Source organism: Schistocerca cancellata, chromosome 5, assembly GCF_023864275.1.
Source record: "Schistocerca cancellata isolate TAMUIC-IGC-003103 chromosome 5, iqSchCanc2.1, whole genome shotgun sequence".
In the NCBI taxonomy this organism is placed as follows: domain Eukaryota; kingdom Metazoa; phylum Arthropoda; class Insecta; order Orthoptera; family Acrididae; genus Schistocerca; species Schistocerca cancellata.
This window is the reverse complement of record NC_064630.1, coordinates 377,866,459-377,892,725: the sequence shown is the minus strand read 5'-3', so window position 1 is coordinate 377,892,725 and position 26,267 is coordinate 377,866,459. Positions and strand designations below refer to the sequence as shown.

The following is a 26,267-nucleotide window of genomic DNA, read 5'->3' as shown; positions in this document are numbered from 1 at the left end:
GTGTTTGTTCAAGTGTGGTCTCTAACTTTTGAAGCTTTTGCTGTGTTTGTCTCTGGTGTTGTTCCATTGTGTCTAACTTTTGAAGATTTTGTTCCATTGTGTCTAACTTTTGAAGCATTTGTTGCATTAATTGTAATAACAATGCTCTGGTGTCTGAAACATGTTTCTCAGTGCTATTCGGCAATGCATTTGAACCGGCAATATTCGCATTTTGAAAAGCAGGAAATGTGTCTTGACTTACTTGAGAAAACTGCAAGGACGCAAAACCTGAATCTACAGTATTTGCAGGATTGTGTCCTGTCATTTCGGATTCCTGAGGCAAGCTGTTGCCGACCGATCGATCGATAATGCTTCCCTGTTCACTAATTATTTCACTGCCTGCACCATTATTTGCAGCCCGCTCCATTTCCCTATGCACAATTGCCAAATTACTACTTTGAACATTAGTTAATTCATTACACAGTGGCGCTAACATACTGCTTTCGTCTTCACTGTCATTTCTCAGTTTGCTTTGGAGCCTAGTATTACGTTTTTCACACGCCATTATTGTCACAATATTTCCACGACAACACAGAAAAACTCAATTTGAAGAGCAAAATAAGAAAACACATTAACATAACATTGAAAATAATATCTCGTTAATTGCAAGTGCAGCTGCGAAATACTTGGTGCAAATCTACATGCATGCCACAACTGTTTTACTGTACAAGAATGAAAAACTACAACTACAAAGGAGATTCTCTCTATAATTACGCGCTGGCAATAAACAAAAGCTACACTAATTACCCAAACTACAAGAAAAAATCAGATTCCAGTGAGGTATCCTAGGCTAAGGGTCGACATATGAAACGTCCCCTTAAAAAAATTATATATGACTGTGCTTAAACTGACACACAATATTTTTAGTGCAACAGAATCTGACTTTCAATAATCCCTACAAAAGAATGGCCCTGAGTAACATTAAACTATACCTTTCACAAATCACTTACCTCACAAAAATCTTCGTTACTCAAGCTACAGCAATACAGCGAGCACCACTACTGCCAGCTAAATAAAAGATTCAAACTACTGAAGGCACTACTGATAGGCATAGTTAGCAAATGAAAGATTTTGATAGAGAAAAAACAATGTATTTACCTTAATATTGTTCAAAAGTCATATTATATATAGCAGTTCATGACATCCAGTCTTACAAAGTTACTGTCTCTGTCCAGATCATCCGTTCTCACAACTCCGCCATCTCTCTCCCCACATCCACCACTGCTGGCGGCTCACCTCCAACTGCGCAACGCTACGCGCTGTTCACATCCAGCTGCCCAACACTACAATGGCAGACAACAATGCAAACTAGCCACAGACTGCACACAGCACAGCCAGTGATTTTCATACAAAGCGCTACGTGGCGTTACCAATATAAGAACCTAAACAGCCTACTTATACCTGGAAGCCTGAAAATCGACAATGGTAAAATTCCAACCGAGAGTCTTTCGGCTGCAGTCTCTGCTAGCAACGAGGGAAAAACAAGTCGATTTTAAACATGCTGCAAGGAGTAATAAATTCCCTAAGTGAGATTCATAAGGAAAAACAATTTTTTTTCGCGCGGATGCACTGGTGGTGCTGATGTCTTGGATGTGTGCTTTCTTTCTCCTTAAAATATGTTGCGTTGGTGATATTTCCTTGTTAGGGGAACGCTCACCAAGTCTGACATTCGTCGAAAACGAAAACTATAAAAAAATCAGTTCTATATAAGCAATCAGTTCGAGCCTACTGCCCCCCCCCCCCTCCCTTTCTTCCATCGAACTGCAAGTTCAGTGGAAAGTTTACAACACTGCACTGGTGCCTGCTTTCTGGTCGCACTTTGTTTGTGGATCCCTTTGGTAAACAGTGTTCGTTATAATAGGACAGACTGATAATAAACAACAGTGTCGTAAACTATTGTATTGTCTCGCACCAGACACCATGCAAATAGATAATGAAACTGCGAGCCCACACGTGAAGCAATGTTTCCGCATTCGCAAAGCGCGTATCAGTTTGAGCTGCGTCACGTTGTCGTCTAACTAGTTAGTAAAAGGCACAAAAAAATCAACTCTGCTATAGAAATTCCAGTGAGGAAACGCAGGCAATTACTGTGTGAAACAACAAGTTTACTCTCAGTAGTCACTTTTTTCCATTATGCGTTTCAACCTTCGTCATCGTGTGGATGTATGTGTTGCGTTTATTACTTTGAGGTAACATGTGACAGCACCTAGCAAAAGCTAAAAACAAAACACTATTTCATTACATTGCTCATAGTTTTGTTAAGGTCTTTGATTGCAAAGTTGAACAAGAATATAAATTTAAAGGTAAAAATAGCTCTAGAGGTCACAGGATTTCTGTCGTACTACATCAAGTAAAATATCATAAACACTTTTGTTTTTTACAATTGCTTACTTTGGTGTTAAGAAAATGCATGTAATGTTGGGTGTGATGTAACGCGAAAGGAAGGAACCCTGTGACCACTGAAAGTATTTTTCCTTTACGTTTATATTTCTGTTCATTTCTTCAATCAAAGACCTCCACAAAATTATTAGCCATGTCCTGTAATAGTGTTTCGCTTTTGTCTTCTGCTACCAGACAGCGTCACAGGATACCCTAAAGTCGTAAACACAACATACGAATTCACCTGATCATGAAGGTTTAAACGTACGAAACCTGTAATCGAAACAAAATAAATTGTGACAGGTTAAGAGTAAACTTGATGATTCAATTGGCATCAATAACAGTAGAGCCAAAGCCTAACTTAAAACGTTCGCTCTAAAACTGGAAGCTACCTTAATGGCCGCTGGACTGTAGCATCTATCAGCCTTGATGTGGTCTGTGCGATGATTTTCGCACCCATTTTCCCACATGATCTTCGTTTAAAAGAAAACCATGCACACACAAACAAAGTACACACTTACATACATTCTCTCTCTCTTCTTCTCCTCCTCCTTCGCCTTCTCCTCCTCCTCTCTCTCTCTCCCTCTACCTCTCTCTCTCTCACGTAAGATTATTAAGTACAATAGATGAGTATTGCATTTGTAGGCGATACTAACAAATTGCTCCCGTCTTGTCCAAGGCACACAGCTGAGCTACAAGCACATATGCTCTCAGTTTGGAGATGTAAATTCAGCCGTTTGTTACAGCTTGTCAGGTTAGCCTAAATCAGTTAAATATGCCCTGGACTGATATTCCCCCTCACACATAAAGTTTTGGCCCACGAATTCATGTAATAACGGGTATGACTGCAGCGTTAACGAAGTACGACCGACAACTGGAGACACTTACTCTGCTCGAGAAACTCCTAATGTAAATAGCAAATAACTAATTGATTTGCGTGAACCCAGCAAGTTGTAATAAACAGTTGAATTTACGTACGCAATGTATAAGCAACTGTATTTTTAGTTAATTTTTGGGGATGTTGGATCTGGTTTGGTACCATAGCCTACAAAAGCAAGATGTAAATTAACCACGCATTATACACACATCAAAAAAAGTTACTTCATTTTCATGCTAATAATTATAGCTATTGTGAGTAATTTGTTTTTAATAGTTAGTACTTCCAAGCGCACATAGCACAAGTAATCCATCAACGTTTATTTTTCCATGGGTAGCAGGTCAAGTATTGCAGTGTGAACGAGTGGCCGCAAAATGGTTAGTTCATGCTGATAGCCATACTCCATGTCGCGGTGTAGTTATAACTGTGCAGAAAACATCGCGTAGTAAATTGTGCGGCGTGCCCGCAGGTAGACAGATAAAGAAAAGAAAAGAACTGACACGCTAAAGGTAGCACATATTAAGTCCCCCAATGATCACTATATATATGAGGTCGATTTTGATCCGGTGACGGCGTATACCACCTGCTGCATAGCAGATGTAATAATGGTTTCAACAGATGGTATTGTGGGATAGCTATCAGAGCGCCATCTGTATCTACCCTTTAACAGGTAATGCCCTCAGCCAGAAGGCTCAGTGTGGTTCAGACGTTTGGAGCAAGTAGCCGCCCATGCCACGAGACGCAGTTGTGCTTCCTACAGCCAACTGAACGAGAATAAATGTCTTTATTTCACGTCTATGACCACAAATATTGCAGGTCTTCAGACTACCGGTTTCGCTCAGCAATTATCTTCAGATCTTCTGGAATACCCAAATGCAGCTAGAGGATATCTACAGCTATTTGTTTTGTCGTTTTTATATTATTCTGTGTACTCCATAAGCTGGTTATTATTTATGCCTTTATATTTTCATCTAAAATTCGCCATTAGCGCATATCAGAATTATTGTCACTAAACTTTTTCCTTTTTAACAATCGAACATTTGTTGTGTCTTAATTTATAGAATTTTATTACTGTAATGCCTTTACACCTGGTAAGCCTACTACAGACTTTACCAATTTTATTCTTTTTATCTTGCATCGTATAATTAAATCGTTGAAGAATATGTGTATGCCTACAGTAGCGGCATCTGGCGAGCTTGCGACACAAACATTTCGTGGCTACTGTGTGGCAGTTTTTGAGCAGTAGCACTGTTAACAAGATGACTTTAGTGTGTTTAGCATTTGACGATGTCATTATGGCGTCAGCATATTATGAAACAGGTATGCCTTGTCATATTGAAAGGGCGTGGTTTTCACATGTATGTCAGTAATACTTTTCTTCACGGCTTATTTTTTAAGCTGCAGACATCCACTAGTTCTATTTGCGCTTTGCTGCAGATCTGAAGATGGTCATTGCTGATCGAAACCATTAGTCTGAGAACTTACAATATTTGTGATAATAGACGTGGAATAAAGAAATTTAGTCTAAATTTTCGGATCACTGCTCCATTCGCGACTACGCCGCAGCTTGTGCAGCTGAGGGAATTTGAAAGGGTCTATTTGTGGCCTTCCGAGTGATGTAATGGCCCTTTCGCAGAATCGTCACAGAAGCTGGACGTGCTGAGTCACTTGGGCGACGACGCTGGTATCTTTGGCAACGTGAACAGTCTCACAACCGTGAACGAGTTTCTAGATGACCATACAGCACAGACGCCTGCCAGGATCGTCGAATTATAAGAGCAGCAGTGGCAGATCATACAGCTACCAGAGCACAGAGAAGAAGGCTTGTAAGCCCAGACGTGTCAACACAACTGTTGCGAACAACTTGTTTGCAAAAGGACTATAGGCATGCACAACTCTAGCCAATCTCCCACTCACGCTACAGCATCGACGTGCAAGGCTCTACGGATGCAGTCATAGGATCACTTGGAAGATGGAATGGCACACCATGGTCTTACAGATGCAAAGCAGGTACTACCGGCACACAAGTGATGGTCGTTTGCGCTTATTATGTAGACCTGGAAAGTGCTGTCCCGCAGAGCGCATTCTTCCAAGACACACTGGCCCCACCTCAGTACGCTAATCTAAGATTCTCGTTGACGTTTGGTGTTTCTGGAGGAGATACTAACCAGCGCTCATTACGTACAGGCTGTTAGACTTGTTCTTGCAAGAGGAAGATGACGTGTCGTTCCTATGGGATAGTGCTCGCCCACACACTGTCCGTGAAACTCAATGTGGTCCGCAAGACGTGCAGCAACTTCCCTAGCCAGGACGAGCTCCGAACTTGTCTCCAATATGATGGGACGAGAAGTGACTCGTCGACTAACAACTCCTACAGAAATACGTGAACGGGTCGATCAGGCGTTGCATAACGTATCCCAGGAAAGTATTCGCCATCTGTGCGGTCGACTGTATGCCAGAGTCAGCGCCAGCATTGTCGCCTGTGGAAGCTGCGCCACGTACTGGTGTTTGTGTTTCAGCAGGGGTCGATACCTGGTACCTCAGAACCGCTTGAGCTATTGATCTGTAAAGGTAATCATTTCATGTACTCCATGTTCCCTGTTGCAACTCTAAATCTTGACTGAAATGGAACCTCGGAAAGGGTGCACAATTTTGTTCTGGGAGGATATACCGGGTGATCAAAAAGTCAGTATAAATTTGAAAACTGAACAAATCACAGAATAATGTAGATAGAGAGCTACAAAATGACACACATGCTTGGAATGACATGGGGTTTTATTAGAAGCAAAAAAATACAAACGTTCAAAAAATGTCAGACAGATGGCGCTTCATCTGATCAGAATAGCAATAATTAGCATAACAAAGTAAGACAAAGCAAAGATGATGTTCTTTACAGGAAATGCTCAATATGTCCACCGTCATTCCTCAACAATAGCTGTAGTCGAGGAATAATGATGTGAACAGAACTGTAAAGCATATCTGGAGTTATGGTGAGGCATTGGCGTCGGACGTTGTCTTTCAGCATCCCTAGAGATGTCGGTCGATCGCGATACACTTGCGACTTCAGGTAACCCCAAAGCCAATAATCGCACGGACTTAGGTCTGGGGACCTGGGAGGCCGAGTATGACGAAAGTGGCGGCTGAGCACACGATCATCACCAAACGACGCGCGTAAGAGATATTTCACGCGTCTAGCAATATGGGGTGGAGCGCCATCCTGCATAAACATCGTACGTTCCAGCAGGTGTTTATCAGCCAGGCTGGGGATGATGCGATTCTGTAACATATCGGCGTACCTCTCACCCGTCACGGTAGCAGTTACAAAACCAGAATCACGCATTTCCTCGAAGAAAAAAGGCCCGATAACGGTAGATGTGGTAAATCCAACCCATACCGTGACTTACTCGTCGTGCAATGGAGTTTCCACGACAGAATTGTGTAGCCCAAATTCTGCAATTGTGGGCGTTGACAGACCCTCGGAGCGTGAAATGAGCTTCGTCGGTCCACAACACGTTACTCAAGCAATCGTCATCTTCCGCCATCTTTTGAAACAACCACCGCAAATACCCTCCGCTTCACTAAATCACCAGGTAGTAGTTCATGATGCCGGTGGATTTTGTACGGATAGCATCGGAGGGTACACCTAAGTGTCAACCAAACAGTAGGGTATGGAATGCCGGTGCGACGTGCGACTGCACGAGCGCCGACTTCCCCGTGCATAGACGAACGCGCTACGGTCTCCATTTCTTCCTGAACGGTCTCGGTAGCATTACGCATTGTGCTCGGTCGGCCACTGCGGGGTCCATCGTCTAAACAACCCGTGGCTTCTAACTTCGAAATCATTCTCGCTACAGCTGCATTTGTCAGCGGACCTTTACCCATTCGAATCCCCTTCCTATGGCGATATGATCATAACGCTGAACTAGCACATTCCCCATTCTAATAATACATCTTCACTAAAAGCGCCTTTTCAGGTAGCGTCAACATGCTGCGGTTTCTGGCGCATTTGATTCTCTCTCTCATTACAGCTCCTTTTATACATGAGTGTCATGCGCAGTCACTGACGTTTTGCTGTCCAGCGCCATCTGTTGGACATTTTGTGAACTTGGTGTTTTTTTTGTTCTAGTAAAACCCCATGTCATTCCAAGCATGTGTGTCAATTTTTACCTCTCTATGTACATTATTCCGTTGTTTATTCAGTTTTCAAATTTATACTGACTTTTTGATCACCCGGCATTTACAATTTCATTTTTGCATTGTGCACCTGTAGTCATCCCAAACAGGTAGTGCCCATCACGTCTTTCATCCAATGTCCAATGTCAATGGAAAGCGCCGGGTTGTTTCCCGTTGTAAATAAAATGATTTTTAAAGCGGAATTTTACGTGTCCATTCGATAGAGCGGTTCCGCGTTAGTTTAGTCCGATACTCGTTTTGTTGATACCTATTAACAGGAACAGTAAAACTTGAATAGCTAGTATCCCAGTATCGATTGTGCAGCCCTGGCCCACGCTGACTTCTGCCGCCAGATTTGCAGCGTTATCTGAGTCTCTGCTGGATTGCTGTTTATTCTTAGTGTTTCACTGTCCCTCTTAATACAGACCGATAACACGAATATCGTGCTAGACTGGTCTGAGACCGCTCTGTCGAAAGAGCACTGTAAAATTCCGCTTTAAAAATGATTTTGTTTGTAACGGGAAACAAACCGATGCTTTCCAATGACATTCGACGATGCATGAAAGATGCGATGAAGCACTATTTGTCTGGGCTGACTCCAGCTACATAACGCAAAAACGAAATTGCAAGTGCCTGCTGAAACGCCGTAGAAAGCTAATAAATTCATAAATGCAGAACAGTCACACTCGTTCTCTACTAATTCGAATCCAAATGCCAAACAGTGTTGCAGGAAAAAGATTCCTCTCTGTGTTATTCAATTTAACAAATGATGAACGAAATTGAACCAACTACGTGACACTCGTAGGTTTCAGCAGCTACAAGACTTCAAAGAATAATGATTGAATGCCGACGTACTTCCATCCTAGAAAAATCATATTAAAGTGTTACATTCCAAATGGTTCAAATGGCTCTGAGCACTATGGGACTCAACATCATAGGTCATAAGTCCCCTAGAACTTAGAACTACTTAAACCTAAATAACCTAAGGACACCACACACACCCATGCCCGAGGCAGGATTCGAACCTGCGACCGTAGTAGTCCCGCGGTTCCGCACTGCAGCGCCAGAACCGCTAGACCACCGCGGCCGGCTTGTTACATTCCCCCTGACTTCGAGATACATTGCTGAGTAACATAATTGGTGGTGACATTGAAACATCCCCTTAGAAAAATTTATGAATGATTGTGCTGGTAAACCCCTTACGTTATTTGATTTTCAAACAGCTGAGCAAAACTGAACGTACTCAGACATTTCTCTCTTTACTTATTCTGATCATCACTAAACTGACACACAATATTTTTAGCGCAACGCAATCTGAATTTTAATAATCCCTACAAAAGAATGGCCTTGACTAACAATAACCTATACCTTTCATGAATCACCTACCTCACAAAAATCTTCGTTACTCGAACTACTGCAATACAGCGAGCGCCAATACTGCCAGCTAAATAAAAGATTCTAACTACTGAAGTCACTAACTACTGATAGGCATAGTTAGCAAATGAAAGATTTTGATAAAGAACAAACAATGTATTTACCTTAATAGTGTTCAAAAGTCATATATATCAGTTCATGACATCCAGTCTTACAAATTTACTGTCTCTGATGGACACATGTCCAGATCATCCGCTCTCAAAACTCCGCCATCTCTCTCCCCACATCCACCACTGCTGGCGGCTCACCTCCAAATTCGCAACGCCACGCGCTGTTAACAGCCAACTGCCCAACACTAAAATAGCGAATTCCAACAATGCAAAGCAGCCACAGACTGCACACAGCACAGTCAGTGATTTTCATATAGAGCGCTACGTGGCGTTGCCAACATAAAAACCTAAACAGCCTACTTACATATGCCCCTGACTTCGAGATACATTACTGTCTAACATAATGGGTGGTGACATCAATGATCAGTTATTTACAAGGTGCATTCAATTTCTAAGGCCTCCGATTTTTTTGTTTTCTAATTAACTACTCACCCGAAATCAAAGAAACTGGCGTTACTTCTCGACGTAATTGCCCTGCAGACGTACACATTTTTCACAACGCTGACGCCATGATTCCATGGTAGCGGCGAAGGCTTCTTTAGGAGTCTGTTTTGCCACTGGAAAATCGCTGAGGCAATAGCAGCACGGCTGGTGAATGTGCGGCCATGGAGAGTGTCTTTCATTGTTTGAGAAAGCCAAAAGTCACTAGGAGCCAGGTCAGGTGAGTAGGGAGCATGAGGAATCACTTCAAAGTTGTTATCACGAAGAAACTGTTGCGTAACGTTAGCTCGATGTGCGGGTGCGTTGTCTTGATGAAACAGCACACGCGCAGCCTTTCCCGGACGTTTTTGTTGCCGTGCAGGAAGGAATTTGTTCTTCAAAACATTTTCGTAGGATGCACCTGTTACCGTAGTGCCCTTTGGAACGCAATGGGTAAGGATTACGCCCTCGCTGTCCCAGAACATGGACACCATCATTTTTTCAGCACTGGCGGTTACCCGAAATTTTTTTGGTGGCGGTGAATCTGTGTGCTTCCATTGAGCTGACTGGCGCTTTGTTTCTGGATTGAAAAATGGCATCCACGTCTCATCCATTGTCACAACCGACGAAAAGAAAGTCCCATTCATGCTGTCTTTGCGAGTCAACATTGCTAGGCGACATGCCACACGGGCAGCCATGTGGTCGTCCGTCAGCATTCGTGGCACTCACCTGGATGACACTTTTCGCATTTTCAGGTCGTCGTGCAGGATTGTGTGCACAGAACCCACAGAAATGCCAACTCTGGAGGCGATCTGTTCAACAGTCATTCGGCGATCCCCCAAAACAATTCTCTCCACTTTCTCGATCATGTCGTCAGACCGGCTTGTGCGAGCCCGAGGTTGTTTCGGTTTGTTGTCACACGATGTTCTGCCTTCATTAAACTGTCGCACCCACGAACGTACTTTCGACACATCCATAACTCCATCACCACATGTCTCCTTCAACTGTCGATGAATTTCAATTAGTTTCACACCACACAAATTTAGAAAACGAATGATTGCACGGTGTTCTAGTAAGGAAAACGTCGCCATTTTAAGTATTTAAAACAGTTCTCATTCTCGCCGCTGGCGGTAAAATTCCATCTGCCGTACGATGCTGCCATCTCTGGGACGTATTGACAATGAACGTGGCCTCATTTTAAAACACTGCACATGTTTCTATCTCTTTCCAGTCCGGAGAAAAAAAATCGGAGGCCTTAGAACTTGAATGCACCTCGTACATTTTCTTGAGGAAAGCATGTCCATCAAATAATTCATATAAATGTTCAAAAATTCTTAGACAGCAGTGTTTATAAAGTGGCAGTGGACAAAATTTAGTTTCATTTAACCTTAAGCTTATCCTAAATCACACGGAATCGTGGTTTTGACTTGACATCCGTTTGTCCTTCAGGCGAATCGATGAAGTTGCATAAAACTTAAATTACTGATATTCATCTTCTTGTGTAGTCAGCGAGACACACTATAGCTATGCTCACTTATGCCACTTATACCACTTCTACACCTACATCTACATTTATACTCCGCAAGCCACCCAACGGTGTGTGGCGGAGGGCACTTTACGTGCCACTGTCATTACCTCCCTTTCCTGTTCCAGTCGCGTATGGTTCGCGGGAAGAACGACTGTCTGAAAGCCTCCGTGCGCGCTCTAATCTCTCTAATTGTACATTCGTGATCTCCTCGGGAGGTATAAGTAGGGGGAAGCAATATATTCGATACCTCATCCAGAAACGCACCCTCTCGAAACCTGGCGAGCAAGCTACACCGCGATGCAGAGCGCCTGTCTTGCAGAGTCTGCCACTTGAGTTTGTTAAACATCTCCGTAACGCTATCGCGGTTACCAAATAACCCTGTGACGAAACGCGCCGCTCTTCTTTGGATCTTCTCTATCTCCTCCGTCAACCCGATCTGGTACGGATCCCACACTGATGAGCAATACGAGTGTTTTGTAAGCCACCTCCTTTGTTGATGGACTACATTTTCTAAGGACTCTCCCAATGAATCTCAACCTGCCACTCATGCCACAGTACGTAAATTCGTCAATTTGTCTGTAGGACAGATAGACGGAAATCAACGCTTTTACTGCTGAATGTTTGAAAGTATGTGATTGTTTCTCTATCCGATGAGTCAGACACTGCAGCTACTAGGCTGAAAAAAATACTCAATGAATGCAGAGGTACTTACATTCTAGAAAAATCGCATTAAGATACTAAGCTGCTCCTCAGGTCGACATACATTATTGTTGGGGGGTTGCCCAGAAAATAATGGACCGCATTTTTTTTTCTCGGCCGAAAACAATGCTACAGATGCGAAACGTGACGTACGTATTACTTGAGGGCTCCTGAGAGAGAGCGCCACGTTTCCGTCACTTCCGACAGATAGCGTAGCTGCAAGACAGTTTCAGGATGGCGTCTGTACGTGATGTAGGCTACAAGAAACAACGTGCCGTCACTCAGTTTCTCACTGCAGAGACAGAAACTGTGGGGAATATTGACAAACGCTTATGCAAAGTCTATGGAGAGTCTGTTGTCGACAGAAGTACAATTTGTTGCTGGGCACGGAGGTCATCAGAAAGTGGTTCGGCGAAGCTCCACGATTTGCAGCGGTCGTGGAGACCATCCACGGCTGTCACAACTGACATATTGCAACGGGCTAATGTTGTCATTCACGACGAAAGACACATTACGACTCGGCAGTTGGCGCTGCACCGTCAGTCAGGAAACGAAGTTCACACAGTGAAGCACTGGCTCCGCCATCAGGACGAGGATTGGTACCGACAGGGCATACACGCCCTTGTTTCGCGCTGGAGGAAGGCCACAGAACGGTATGGAGATTACGTGTGGAAATAGGCTCTGCAGATAAAACACCATTTTTTCGTGTGTGTAATTCTCATTATGTTCAATAAAGAATGAAGAAAAAACAAGTGATTCAGCTTAGGACTGGGTGGGTGATAAGCTGGATACAGTAGAGACTCAGCTAGGAGGGTGGGAGTGTCGTCAGTGTAAGTAACGATCGTGGTACTAAGTTATATGATCTGGTTCCTTTTTTTGTATTTCCATTCATTACCGCTAATGGCTGTTAGAGTGATGACTCATTGGAGAGTCAGCGACTTTTCAGCAAAATACCAGCCAAGCCAGTAAGGGGCAAAATTGATTTTAAGTTCCAGCATTTGCCTTACAACCAAGGGAAACTTCTCGAAAACCTTGGTCAGAACGGGGATAAGAGAGTTATTCTTAATTTGATTCTGGGAAGCATGTCAAGTATTTCTTCTGTTATCCAAGGTTTCTTCGCAGGTACCTTCCTTGTACCTCTGTCTGTCCAGCCTCTGTCAGTATCCTTTTTAAAGATTTCCATTCCTCTTCAGATGAAATGCCTACTGTGGTGTTCATTACCGAAATATCTACGGCCTTAGAGAACTTCAAACGCATCTCTTTATTCCTTACTATTTCAGTATCCTGTTTCGTTCCACAGTGATTCTCCCAGACGATTCTCTTAAAGTTCTGTCTACCTTTCATCATTACTACAGTTAGATACAGCTCAAGCATGATGGGACATAATGTTGTCCTCTAAAATAATGTTCTTTGAAGGGTCACTCAGCGGGTACCTTCCGGCTTATTTCTGTCGCCGCCGAAACATCACATTTTCCAGTCAAACGTGTTCGTTACGGAGTTGCAGAGCAGTTAAATACGAATCATCCTGTGAGGTTTCAACCAGCAGCAGTGTATCTTCTTCCTCAATCTAAAAACACCATAAGCGATGTACAGTTCCTTACAAAAGCCTCGTTTCTCGGAACCAATCATTTCACCGATGTGCACACATTACAGCGGTGCGACACACTGAGAACGCAACCATTCCAAGTCACACATCCAGGCCATGTAGTGGTGTCTTTCCAACAACACAGTTATCAGTTACGGATTCCATAAAAATACGATTAAAATTCAGGGTGAAAGGATGTCAGCAATACGAGTTGCCTGCTTAGTTAGTTAGTTAAATGTTCCATAGATCATTTGAACTATATCTTTTACAGGATATGTATACGTGACAATCGTTAACGTCAATGAACATATTTTTTTAGATTTACCTTTCCAGCTATATTCAAAAACTATGCCCTTTTTTTACAGATTACCATTTCTAAATAAAAATTCGTCTGTCGAGTAGGAGTTGTCTAGGAAAAATGATTTTAGTTTAGATTTCAAACTTCCTTAGCTATCTATGAGGCACTTTATGTTATTGGACAACTTCAGCTTTGATGATATGTAATAAAGGCTATTTTTTCGTCTGTAGTTGCAGGTATGGACTTTACTATTCTTCTCATAGTGGAATGGATTAATTATGAGGAACTTCAGTAGCGAATTGATAAATTATGACGGTGTAGTTAAAATGCCTAGCTCCTCGAAGAGGTACTTAAATCTTGACCGTAGATGGATACCACTTATTATTTGTACTGCTCGTTTTTGTGCTATCAACACTTTCTTTCTAAGTGGTGAATTACCCCAGAAAATCATTCCATAGGACCTTATTTAGTGGAAATAAGCAAAATATTTCAGGAGGTTGATTCGTTTGTTTCCAAGATTAACAATTATACAAATAGCAAAAGTAACTGAACTTAATCGTTTGACAGCTCAGTAATGTGCTTCTTCCACTTCAAGTTTTCACCAACATGTGCAACCACAAATTTGGAGATTCTACTCTGTTTACCGGCTTCTGTCCATGTGCTACTTGAGTTGTTGGTACGACTCTATTTCTTGGAGAGGCTCGCTTGATAATACTTTCAGAAACATAAATAACAATCTCTCCTGTTGCTTGCTCTCTAATGGGACTTATTGTAACATTAATATCGTCTGCAAAAAGTAGCAATCCGCTTGATGAATGTTAAGTGGAAGGCCCTGTACTTATATAAGTAACAGTGGCGGATCAAAAAAATGATCGTTGTGGGATTCACTTATTGATTTACCCCGCGTCATTACATCGGTATCATTAGTGAATGTGAGAGAGAATTACAGCACCTGTTGAGTGGAATTGTCTAAAGAACACAGAATAGTGACTGACAGTAAAGAAATACCAAAGTAATGAGAAGAATGAAAAATGTCATTACCAGTAAATGTAACACCAAAACTGCAGACCATGTAATAGATGAAATAAAGGAATCCTGCTTCCTTGGAAGCAAAATAACAGAAGCAAGAAGGATATAAGCAGCAATCTAGTGCAGGTAAATAGAGCATTTCCACAAAAAAAAGTGTCTACTAGTGTCAAACACCCCTTAATTTGGGTAATAAAATTCTGAGAATATAAGTCTCGACGACAGCATTTTATAGAAGTGACTCACGAACTGCAAGAAAAACCGGAAAAGAAGAGAATCGAAGCGTTTGTGACTTGGGGTTGGAGAAAGATGTTGAAAACTTAGCAAACTGATAAGATAAAAATGAGGAGGTCCTCCACAGAGTTGACAACGAAAGGAATATGTGGAAAACACTAAAGAGATGGACTAGATGCTAGGACATATGTTGAGACATCAGCACGTAACTTCCGTGGTACTGTAGGGAAAACGTACATTGGAATATATATAGCGTATAGTCGACGGTATAAAGTGTAAGTGGTGCTCTGATACGAAGGGGCTGGCACAGGAAACTGTGACAGGTAGTATCAAAACAGTCAGAAGACGTGAGGCTAAAAATGAAAAAAAATCCATATGCAACACTAAGTTCACTTTGAAACTTCCCCTTTGAATGTAATGAATGACTGTACTGGTAAACTGTCCGCCCCAGTAGCTGAGTGGTCAGCGTGACGGATTGCCGTCCTCCGGGCCCGGGTTCGATTCCCGGCTGGGTCGGAGATTTTCTCCGCTCGGGGACTGGGTGTTGTGTTGTGTTCATCATCATTTCATCCCCATCCGGCGTGCAGGTCGCCCAATGTGGCGCCGAATGTAATAAGACCTGCGCCAAGGCGGCCGGACCTGCCCCGCGAGGGGCCTCCCGGCCAATGACGCCAAACGCTCATTTCCACTGGTAAACTTCTTACGTTATTTGATTTTCAAACACCAGAGCAAAACTGAACGTACTCAGACGGTTCTCTCTTCACTTATTCTGATCATCACTAAACTGACACAATATTCTTAGCGCAACGCAATCTCACTTTCAATATTCCCTACAAAAGAATGGCCCTGACTAACAATAACCTGTACCTTTCATGAATCACTTACCTCACAAAAATCTTTGTTACCCGAACTACTGCAATACAGCGAGCGTCAATACTGCCAGCTAAATAGAAGATTGTAACTACTGAAGGCACTAATTACTGATGGGAATAGCAAATGAAAGATTTTGATAGAGAACAATCAATTTATTTACGTTAATAGTGTTCAAAAGTCATAATATATATGTCAGTCCATGACAGCCAGTCTTAAAAATTTCCTTTTTCTGACGGACACACGTCCAGATCGTCAGCTCATAGTAACCTCTCAAAACTATGGCATTTCTCTCTCCACATGCACCACTGCTGGCGGCTCACCTCCAACTGCCCAACGCTAGGCGCTGTTCACATCAAACTGCCCAACGCTACACTAGCGAATATTCCAACAATGAGTCCAACCAGCCACAGACTGCACAGAGCGCAGTCAGCGATTTTCATACAGAGCGCTACGTGGCGTTACGAACATAAAAAGCTAAACAGCCTACTTACGTAGAAAAACCTAAACAGCCTACTTACAACTTAAGAACAGATTACGCAACAAACATAACTCACCGACGTTGCAATTGGAAAACATCGATGTACCTCTTTTCCAACAATGACACTGGCACACTGATTGAAATTGTCACGGCCTTCTAATTGTTGTTTATTTGGGCTTCTTTAACGATACATTCCCCTCTTTTTGCTGCTAGTAGCGTTTCTTTGCTTGTTCTTGGGAGTACCTGTTCGAATTCATACAGCTGTCCATCATGTCCAGTGCTGTACTAGACACTTTTCTTTTTAAGTTAAGAGTTGCAGCCTTTCATATAAGCACTTGTAACAAGGCTGTACATCCACAGCGACGCTGGGCTACGTGACGTTCGGTGCCTTCCTGGGCTGGGGAGCGCCGGTGCTGCCGCGACTCACCTCCAACTCGTCGCACATCCCTACCACCGAAGACGAGGCCTCCTGGATCATCGCGTCCAGCTCGCTCTCCATGGTGTTCCCCATGCTCTTCATCGGCCACCTAGTTGACATCGTGGGCCGCAAGCGGATGTTGCTGTTCACTGTGTTCCCCCACTCGGCACTCTGGCTGATCCAGATCTTCGCCACACAACCCTGGGAGTTGATGCTGTCCCGCGTCATCGGCGCCATCGCGCAGTGCATCGTCCTGGTCGCCTCCCCTTGCTATCTCGTCGAGATAGCCGAGCTCGAGATCCGGGGAACATTGATCACTATCTACCAGGTAAGCAAACAATAAAGCGACTTTTTTGATGCGTAATTGTTGTTGGGGTCTAGAGTGACTTGTCGTCCAGAAGCAAAGTTCACCTCAGCAGCACCTGATGTTTGAAGTGTGACTGACTATAAACGAGAGATTCCCGCTGTCACTATAGTATGAAGGAAATGGCACTTCCCATTCGCTCACAGAATTGCCGTCAAAGTAGTTATAAACGCAATTCTGATTCCTTCTCCCACCAATTTCGGGGCTGGGTTTGCAACCAAGTGTTAATATGTTCATAAGTTACAGCGCCAACAAGTCAAATGAAAACCCAACACCCGGCACAAAGTGACCATGGAATGGGTCCATTCAAAAGTAATCACCACACTTGTTAAAACATTTATCCCAATACGAGGCGAAATAATCGATCCCTGTTTCAAATGGCTCTGAGCACTATGGGACTTAACATCTTAGGTCATCAGTCCCCTAGAATTTAGAACTACTTAAACCTAACAAACCTAAGGACATCTCACACAACCATGCCCGAGGCAGGATACGAACCTGCGACCGTAGCAGTCCCGCGGTTCCGGACTGCAGCGCCTAGAACCGCACGGCCACCACGGCCGGCGATCCCTGTTTCGTAGGACGCGGTCGACTGCTGATGGATCCACAACCGCACCCTCACTTGCACTTCCTCGTCTGAATGAAATTAAAATCTTTCTTCAGTTCGTCAAGGATGTGAAAACCACACAGTGAAAGATTTGGGCTATATGGAGGATGTTGCAGTGCTTTCCGACCAAAGTGCTGAAGCGTAGCCTTTGTCAGATTGGCAATGTGGGGGCGGGCATTAGCGTGCAACAGGATGATTCCCTCCAACAGCATTCTGACAGCACAAGGGAAAATGGCAAAACCAACAGTAGAAACATGCTACATCTCCCCGCAAAGAAATCCAAAGCTCCTCACGGAAGTTCTGGTAAGTTCATGATGAAAAATGGGTCAAATGGCTCTGAGCACTATGGAACTAAACTTCTGAGGTCATCAGTCCCCTACAACGTAGAGCTACTTAAACCTAACTAACCTAAGGACATCACACACATCCATGCCCGCGGCAGGATTCAAACCTGCGACCGTAGCGGTCGCGCGGTTCCAGACTGTAGCGCCTAGAACCGCTCATCCTGCCGTCCGGCAGTTCATGATGACCTTCGACTGTAGTGACCTTTTGCTCATCTCCTCAAGCGATTTGACTTCATGGCACCTCGCAGTTTCTGCAAAGTGACTTCATAGCGCTGCACGTTGATTGTGGTTCCACGCTCGACGAACTCGACATTCAGAGGGATCCAACAATCGAAGAAGGGCGTCACGACTTTAACAGAACTTGAGTGAACAGCTTTGGATCACTTTGTTGAAGGAGATTTGGGATGTTTCCACTGGTGGCTTTGCCATTTGTTCTCAGGTTGTCGGAATTCTGTCGGACGGTATCAACCTGTTGCACGATAACACCCGTCCCCACACTTCAGTGATTTGCTTAGGAAACACTTCAGCGTCCTACGTACAGCCCGGATATTTCACACCGAATGATTTTCGCATCTGTAGCTACCCGAAGAAACACATACATGCACTTTGGTCTCAGTCGGACCAGGCAGTGCAAGAGTGGGTGTGGTTGTGGATCTGTAAGCGGACGGCCGCGTTCTACGAAACCGGAATTAACCGTCTCATCTGCCAATGGGGTAAATATCTTAATGAGTGTGATGATCACTTTGAATGGAACCATTCCATGGCCCTGTTGTGGTGGGTGTTCGATTTTCATTTGACTGCCGCTCTGACACAAATTGTTCGAAAAGCTTTTGTGCCAGTAGCAATCAATTCCGTGTGGGCTTAAATTCAAAGTGAGCAGGAATTGACAGAATAAGATTTATAAAACTAAAAAAAGAATTACTTGACTTTGAAATAAAAACAAAACAGCAACCAGACTAAAGACAGTCTGACAAAAGTGCACATCTGTAAAATTAAAATTTGCTGGGATTGTAACATTAAAAACGATGTTGCCCCACTCCGTGCATTGTAAGGTTCTTGGATCCTCCTTGACATGCCTCCCACAGGGCATAGCAAAACTCATTTACTACTTTGTCTCATTTCCTAATATGATTCCCTCAACATCACCCGATTTGATTCGACTACATTCCATTATCCTCGTTTTGCTTTTGTTGATGTTCATCTTATAACCTCCTTTCAAGACACTGTCCATTCCGTTCAGCTGCTCTTCCAGGTAGTTTGCTATCTCTGACATACGTACAATGTCATCGGCTAACCTCAAAGTTTTTATTTATTCTCAATGGATTTTAATTCCTACTCCGAATATTTCTTTTGTTTCCTTTACTGCTTGCTCAATATACAGATTGAATAACATCGGGGGTAGGCTACAGCCCTGTCTCACTCCCTTCCCAACCCCTGCTTCCCTTTCATGCCCCTCGACTCTTATAACTCCTTCTGGTTTCTGTACAAATTCTAAATAGCCTTTCGCTCCCTGTATTTTACCCCTGCCACCTTCAGAATTTGAAAGAGTATTCCAGTCACCATTGTCAAAAGCTTTCTCTAAGTCTACAAATGCTAGAAACGTAGGTTTGCCTTTCCTTAATCTATCTTCTAGATGAGTAGTAGCGTCAGTGTTGCCTAACCTGTTCCAACATTTCTACGGAACCCGAACTGATCTTCCCCAAGTTCGGCTCCTACCAGTTTTTCCATTCGTCTGTAAATAATTCTTTTTAATATTTTGCAGCCGTGATTTATTAAACTGATAGTTCGGTAATTTTCACACTTGTCAACACCTGCTTTCTATGGGATAGTAATTATTATATTCTTCTTGAAGTCCGAGGGTTTCATCTGTCCCATACATCTTGCTAACCAGATGGTAGAGTTTTGTAGGAGCTGGCTATCAGTAGTTCTAATGGAATGTTGTCTACTCCCATGGCCTTGTTTAGAGTCAGATCTTAATGTTTGGGTAGTGTGTGGTATTACCCCCCACCTCCAAGTCCCTCTCCAGAAATCTTGGTTGTGGTGACAGACTGATTTGTAATGGTACTTTCCCCAGTAGGGGAACCACGAGCCGCGCCTGATCTGAGACAAGAGCGTCGTCAGGAGGTCCCGGGAAGTGCAATTCTCTACGTACATAAATGTTTTGACGTTTAAAATGAGCAGTAGTCTCGGACTGTTTGCTGGTGATACTGTACTATATGGGAAAATACCGTCGTTGAGTGATTGTTGGAGGATACAGAACACAGATAGAATTTCTATATGGTGTGACGAATGGCAGCTTGCTGTACATGCAGCAAAATGCAGATGAGTAGGTAAAACTATCCTGCAACTTTCGAATACAGCATTAGTAGTGTGCTTCTAGACGCAGTCGCAACGATAGAATATGTAGGCATAACGTAGAAGAGGGATATCTACATATATATACTCCGCTAGCCATCAAGCAGTGTGTGGCGGAGGGCACAATTCGCCCCAAAGTCATATTCCCCCCCCCCCCCTTTCACCCGCAGTTCCACTCGCGGATCGCGCGAGAGAAAAACGACTGTCTGACCGCCTCAGTAAGAGCTCCTATTTCCCTTATCTTTGAATGATGATCATTACGCGATTTGAAAGTTGGTGGTAATAATATATGCTCTACATCCGCGGTGAAGATTGGATTTCGGAATTTAGAGAGCAGCCCCTTCTGTTTAGCGAGTCGTCTATCTGCAAGTGTGTCCCACTTCAAACTTTCTATGAGATTGGTAACGCTCTCGCGATGGCTAAATGTACCACTCACGAATCTTACCGCTCTTCTTTGGACCCTCTCAATCTCTTAAAACAGACCCAACTGGTAAGTGTCCCATACAGACGAACAATACTCCAAGACTGGACGAACTAACGTATTGTAAGCTATTTCCTTTGTTGAAGGACTGCATCGCTTCAGGATTCTACCAATAAACCGCAATCTAGAGTTCGCCTTACCCGTTAATGTGTAATCTAATCATTCCATTTGAGGTCATTTCGAATAGTCACACCCAGATACTTGATTGATGTTACCGCTTCCAAAGACTGGGAATTTATTTTGTACTCGTATATTAATGGTGATTTTCGCCTTGTTATATGCAGTACGTTGCACTTATTAATATTGAGAGATAACTGCCAGTCATTACACCACGCATTTATTTTCTGCAAATCCTCATTTATTTGTTCACAACTTTCGTGTGATACTACTTTCCTGTAGACTACAGCATCATCGGCAAACAGTCTAATGCCGCTGTCAATACAATCAACCAGATCGTTTATGTAAATCGTAAAAAGCAGAGGATCTATTCGCTATCCTGGGGCACACCTGAAGTTACTCTTGTTTCTGTTGAAGTTACCCCATACAGGACGACATACTGCACCCTGTCTGTTAGAAAACTTTCTATCCAATCGCATATGTCATTGGATAGACCGTTAGCGCGCACTTCTTATAGCTAGCGACAGTGCGGAACTGAGTCGAACGCCTTTCGAAGGTCGAGAAATATGGCAGCAACCTGGGAGCCCGTATCTAGAGCCTGTTGTTTATCATGCACAAAGAGGGCCAGCTGTGTCTCGCATGACCGCTGCTTCCTCAAACTGTGCTGGTTTCTGCAGATGAGCTTCTCAGGGTCTAGAAATGTCTGAATACAAAATATCTTCCATGATTCTACAACAAATCGATGTCAGTGAAATTGGCTGCTAATTATGTGCATCCGATTTTCTACCCTTTTTATAGATTGCTATGACCTAGGCCTTCTTCCAGTCCCGTGGAACTTTCCGCCATTCCAATGATCTCTGATAGATGATGGATAAGTATATTTGTAGCATAGTCAACATAAAATCTTATAGGAAAACCGTCTGGGCCAGACGCCTTTCTGGCGTCTAAGGATCTTAACTGTTTTATAATCACAGATACACTAAACACTATGTCAGCCCCCCCCCCCCCCAGGGGGTCCACAACTCTTTTGTGGATACTTGCGTAGTGAGCACAGGACTCCGAGCTAATGTGGCCTTCCTTCCTTTCCGGGCTGCATACCTTCCCTTTCCGCATCCTTCACCATCCCCCATCTTCGACCCCCCCTCCCACCTCCGCCTCTTTCCTTCCCTTTCTCCCCCTCTGGGAGTATGTTTTGTGCCTACGTCCAGAGACGGGCGCTCGAAAATGGAACACATTCTTTGCTTTCTCTGCTTGCAAGTCTTCGTCCTTCCTTTGTCCTTCTCTTTTCCTTACTTCTTCTCTTTGCCCTTTTCTCCGCTGCGACGTTTGAGACCTCTCTTCTTTCCTTTCCCTTTGCTTTTTCCCTTTCTCTTTTTTCCTCCCTGTGCGTGTCTGAAGGCCGACCCACGAATTTCCATGCGTAGCCGGTGACAGGGTAACGCGCAATTCCCCACCCCGGGTAGACAGGTAGGACACGTACATACCCCTTGGTAACGGCCAGGCCCAGGGAGGGGTGATTACCCAAGCTGATACCTTCCGAAAGTGCCGATTGGTCCCTCCATCCATTTCTCGGGAGGTGTGACCTGAGGTGTGAACAATCACCTAAGGCGGGAGTGCCCTCAGAGAGGGCCACCACAAGGAAGGAGCGCGCCATTGGAGACGCCGGTAATCATGGGGGATACTTTCGCAATGGTTTCTTCATCTTCTACTATGTCTGCTCACAAGCGTAAGTTCAATGAGTCTCAGCCACAGCCAGTCCTTCCATCGTTGCCACAGTTCCTTGTTGTTTCTCGGTCTGACGAAAGTCACGACTTCTCCATGGTCAACCCTTTCATTATTCAGAAAGGTGTCGACGCAATTGCAGGTCCTGTAAAGTCTTGTTCCAGATTACGAAATGGCACCTTGTTGTTAGAAAGAGTCAGTGCCCTCCAGGCACAAAAATTTCTGCGTACTTCACTGCTACACACCTTCCCTGTCCGGGTGGAAGTGCACTGCACCTTAAATTCCTAGCCGGCCGAAGTGGCCGTGCGGTTAAAGGCGCTATAGTCTGGAACCGCAAGACCGCTACGGTCGCAGGTTCGAATCCTGCCTCGGGCATGGATGTTTGTGCTGTCCTTAGGTTAGTTAGGTTTAATGAGTTCTAAGTTCTAGGGGACTAATGACCTCAGCAGTTGAGTCCCACAGTGCTCAGAGCCATTTGAACCTTAAATTCCTCACGTGGGGTCGTTTATACACGCTCCCTCGACGGATTGTCCGACGAGGAAATTCAACACTACCTGTCTGACCAGGGTTAACGGCTGTACAGAGTCATGAAAAGGGTTGACACGAACATTATTCCAACCCATACTGTCTTCTTGATATTTGACAAAGTTCAACTCCCATCGAAAATCAAAGCGGGCTATGAGATAATTTCCATTCGCCCTTACATCCCAAATGGTTCGCCCTTGATGATACACACTCGAGTGACCACTTTCCATGTGTCCTTAGACTGCAGCCTCAACTGCCATATATGCGCCCGCGACGCTGGAAGTTTGCCCAAGCCGATTGGACACTTTTTTCGTCTCTAGCGACATTCGATGACCATCACTTTCCTAGCGTCGACGATGAGGTCACACATATTACAGACGTTATTCTTACAGCTGCGGAACGTTCAATACCACGCACCTCCGAATTGCCGCGGTGCCCCCCAGTTCCTTGGTTAAACGAGGCATGCCGTGACACAATACGGGGGCGGCGACGTGCTCTTCGCGTTTTCCGCCACCATCCTACTTTGGCCAACTGTATCCGCTATAAGCAGTTCCGTGCGCGATGCCGTCGCGTCATCCGCGATAGCAAGAAGGCAAGCTGGGACTTCTTTACTAGCTCATTTAACACCTTCACTCCCTCCTCGGAATTTGGAGTCGGATTCGACGGATATTTGGCGCGTCTAGTTTCTCCCCGGTCTCTGGGCTCACTGTCGCGCATGATACGTTAGTGGACCCCGTCGCAATTTCTAACTCATGGGGTCAACACTTTGCTGAGATTTCGAGCTCTTCAAATTACCCTCCAGCGTTTTTCCCGAAGAAACGTGCAGCGGAAGTGCAACCTCTTGCTGTCTCCTCTCAAAATCGCGAAAGCTATAATACTGTTTTCTCCACGCGGGAACTCCAACATGCACTCTCTTCTTCTCGCTCCTCCGCCCCAGGACCGGATGGTATCCACATCCAAATGTTGCTGCATTTATCAACCCATAGTCTGCGTTACCTCCTTCGCCTTTATAATCGAATTTGGACCGACAGTACTTTTCCCAGACGATGGCGGGAAGCTATCGTCGTTCCTGTTCCGAAACCTGGAAAGGACAATCTCCCCTCTAGCTATCGCCCCATTTCTCTCACGAGTAGTGTATGTAAGGTTTTGGAGCGTATGGTGAATAGCCATTTAGCTTGGTGGCTGGAGTCCCGCAGTCGCAGTCTTCTAACACCTGCCCAATGCGGTTTCCGAAAGCATCGTTCTGCAGTTGACCATCTTGTTGCTCTCTCCACTTATATCATGAACAATTTTCTCAGGAAACGCCAAACGGTAGCAATATTTTTTGATCTGGAGAGAGCATACGATACCTGTTGGAGGACAGGCATCCTCCGCACACTGTTCTCTTGGGGCTTTCGAGGTCGGATGCCCATTTTTCTTCGCGAATTTATGGCAGAGCGCACATTCAGAGTGCGGGTGAACACTACTCTCTCCCGTACTTTCTCCCAAGAAAACGGGGTACCCCAGGGCTCCGTGCTAAGTGTTGTACTGTTTGCCATTGCCATAAATCCAATTATGGACTGTCTCCTTCCTGCTGTCTTGGGCTCCCTCTTTGTGGACGATTTTACGATCTACTACAGCTCTCAACGGACCAGCCTTCTTGCACGACGTCTTCAAGGATGTCTCGATCGCCTCCACTCTTGAAGCATCGCAACAGGCTTCCGCTTTTCTCCCAGTAAGACCGTTTGTGTTAATTTTTGGCGTCGTACGGAGTTTCTTCCACCTTCCTTACATCTAGGACCTGTCAACCTTCAGTTTTCGGACGTCGCTAAGTTCTTGGCTCTTATGTTTGACAGGAAACTGTGCTGGTCCTCCCACGTTTCCTATCTTTCGGCTCGCTGTCTGCGATCTCTCAACACCCTCCGTGTCCTGAATGGTATCTCCTGGGGAGCGGACCGAGTGGTCCTTCTCTGCCTCTATCGCACCTTAGTGCGCTCGAAATTGGTCTATGGAAGTATAGTTTACTCCTCTGCTCGGCCGTCTATTCTTCGGCGTCTCGGATCTATCCACCACCGTGGATTACGTTTAGTGTCTGGAGCTTTTTACACCAGCCCTGTGGAAAGCCTTTATGCTGAGACTGCTGAACCTCCGCTGTCCAATCGGCGAGCAGTCCTTCTGAGTCGTTATGCTAGCCATCTGTCTTCCATGCCTGCTAATCTGGCCCATGACATTTTTTTCGACGCCTCCTTGGATTTAGGGTATGCAGACCGCCCTTCCTCCCTACTACCAGCGGGAGTCCGCTTCCGTCAACTGCTCCATTCTCTTTCCTTCCGCTTTCCTAAAACCTTCTTGACAGCTTGGGGTACAGCGCCGCCTTGGCTCCGTCCCCGGACCTGCCTGCTCCGTGACCTTTGTCAATTTCCCAAGGATGGTACCCCTTCACTTGTTTATCGTCGGGAATTTGCTGCTCTATGCGCACAAATGAAGGAAGCCATATTTATTTACACTGATGGCTCGAAATCATCGTTAGGTGTAGGGAGTGCCAATATTGTTGGTGACACCCCAAATCGATTTCGGCTTCCCGACCAGTGTTCGCTTTATACTGCGGAGCTTTACGCTGTTCTACAGGCTGTCCAATACATCCGTCACCATCAGCGGATACAGTATGTTATCTGTTCATATTCTCTCAGCTCTTCCCTCAGTCTCCAAGCTATGTACCCTGTCCACCCTCTGGTCCACCGGATTCAGGACTGCCTCCACTTGCTCCACTTGGGGGGGCGTCTCTGTGGGGTTCCTCTGGATCCCAGGACACGTTGGTATCTGTGGAAATGAGGCGGCCGATATAGCGGCCAAGGCTGCAGTCTCTCTTCTTCAGCCAGCTATTCGCACGATTCCCTTCGCCTATCTACGGAGTGTTTTATGTCGTCGTGTTACTCTTTTATGGCACGCACATTGGTCGACACTTCCCAATAATAAATTGCGGGACGTGAAAGCTCTTCCCTGTGCTTGGACCTCTTCCTCCCGAACGCGTCGTCGGGAGGAGGTAATTTTAACTAGACTGTCTTTTTAGCCATAAACATCTTTTAAGTGGTGATCCTCCCCCACTCTCTCCCCACTGCTCTCAGCTGTGGACAGTAAGACACCTTTTACTTGAGTGCCTCTATTTTACTCCGTTACGCGTCCGTCTACAGCTGTCGCCTGA

General features: G+C 44.6%; 1 protein-coding gene across 1 annotated transcript in view; it reads left to right on the top strand.

The window, feature by feature from the left end:
- The window catches only part of LOC126188015 (facilitated trehalose transporter Tret1-like), a 96,719-nt gene that overhangs the window by 18,271 nt on the left and 52,181 nt on the right, over window positions 1-26,267 (top strand). The window contains exon 2 of the mRNA XM_049929432.1: window positions 16,514-16,899. Within this exon, the coding sequence (XP_049785389.1) occupies window positions 16,514-16,899 (386 nt within the window). The remainder of the gene's footprint in view (window positions 1-16,513; window positions 16,900-26,267) is intronic.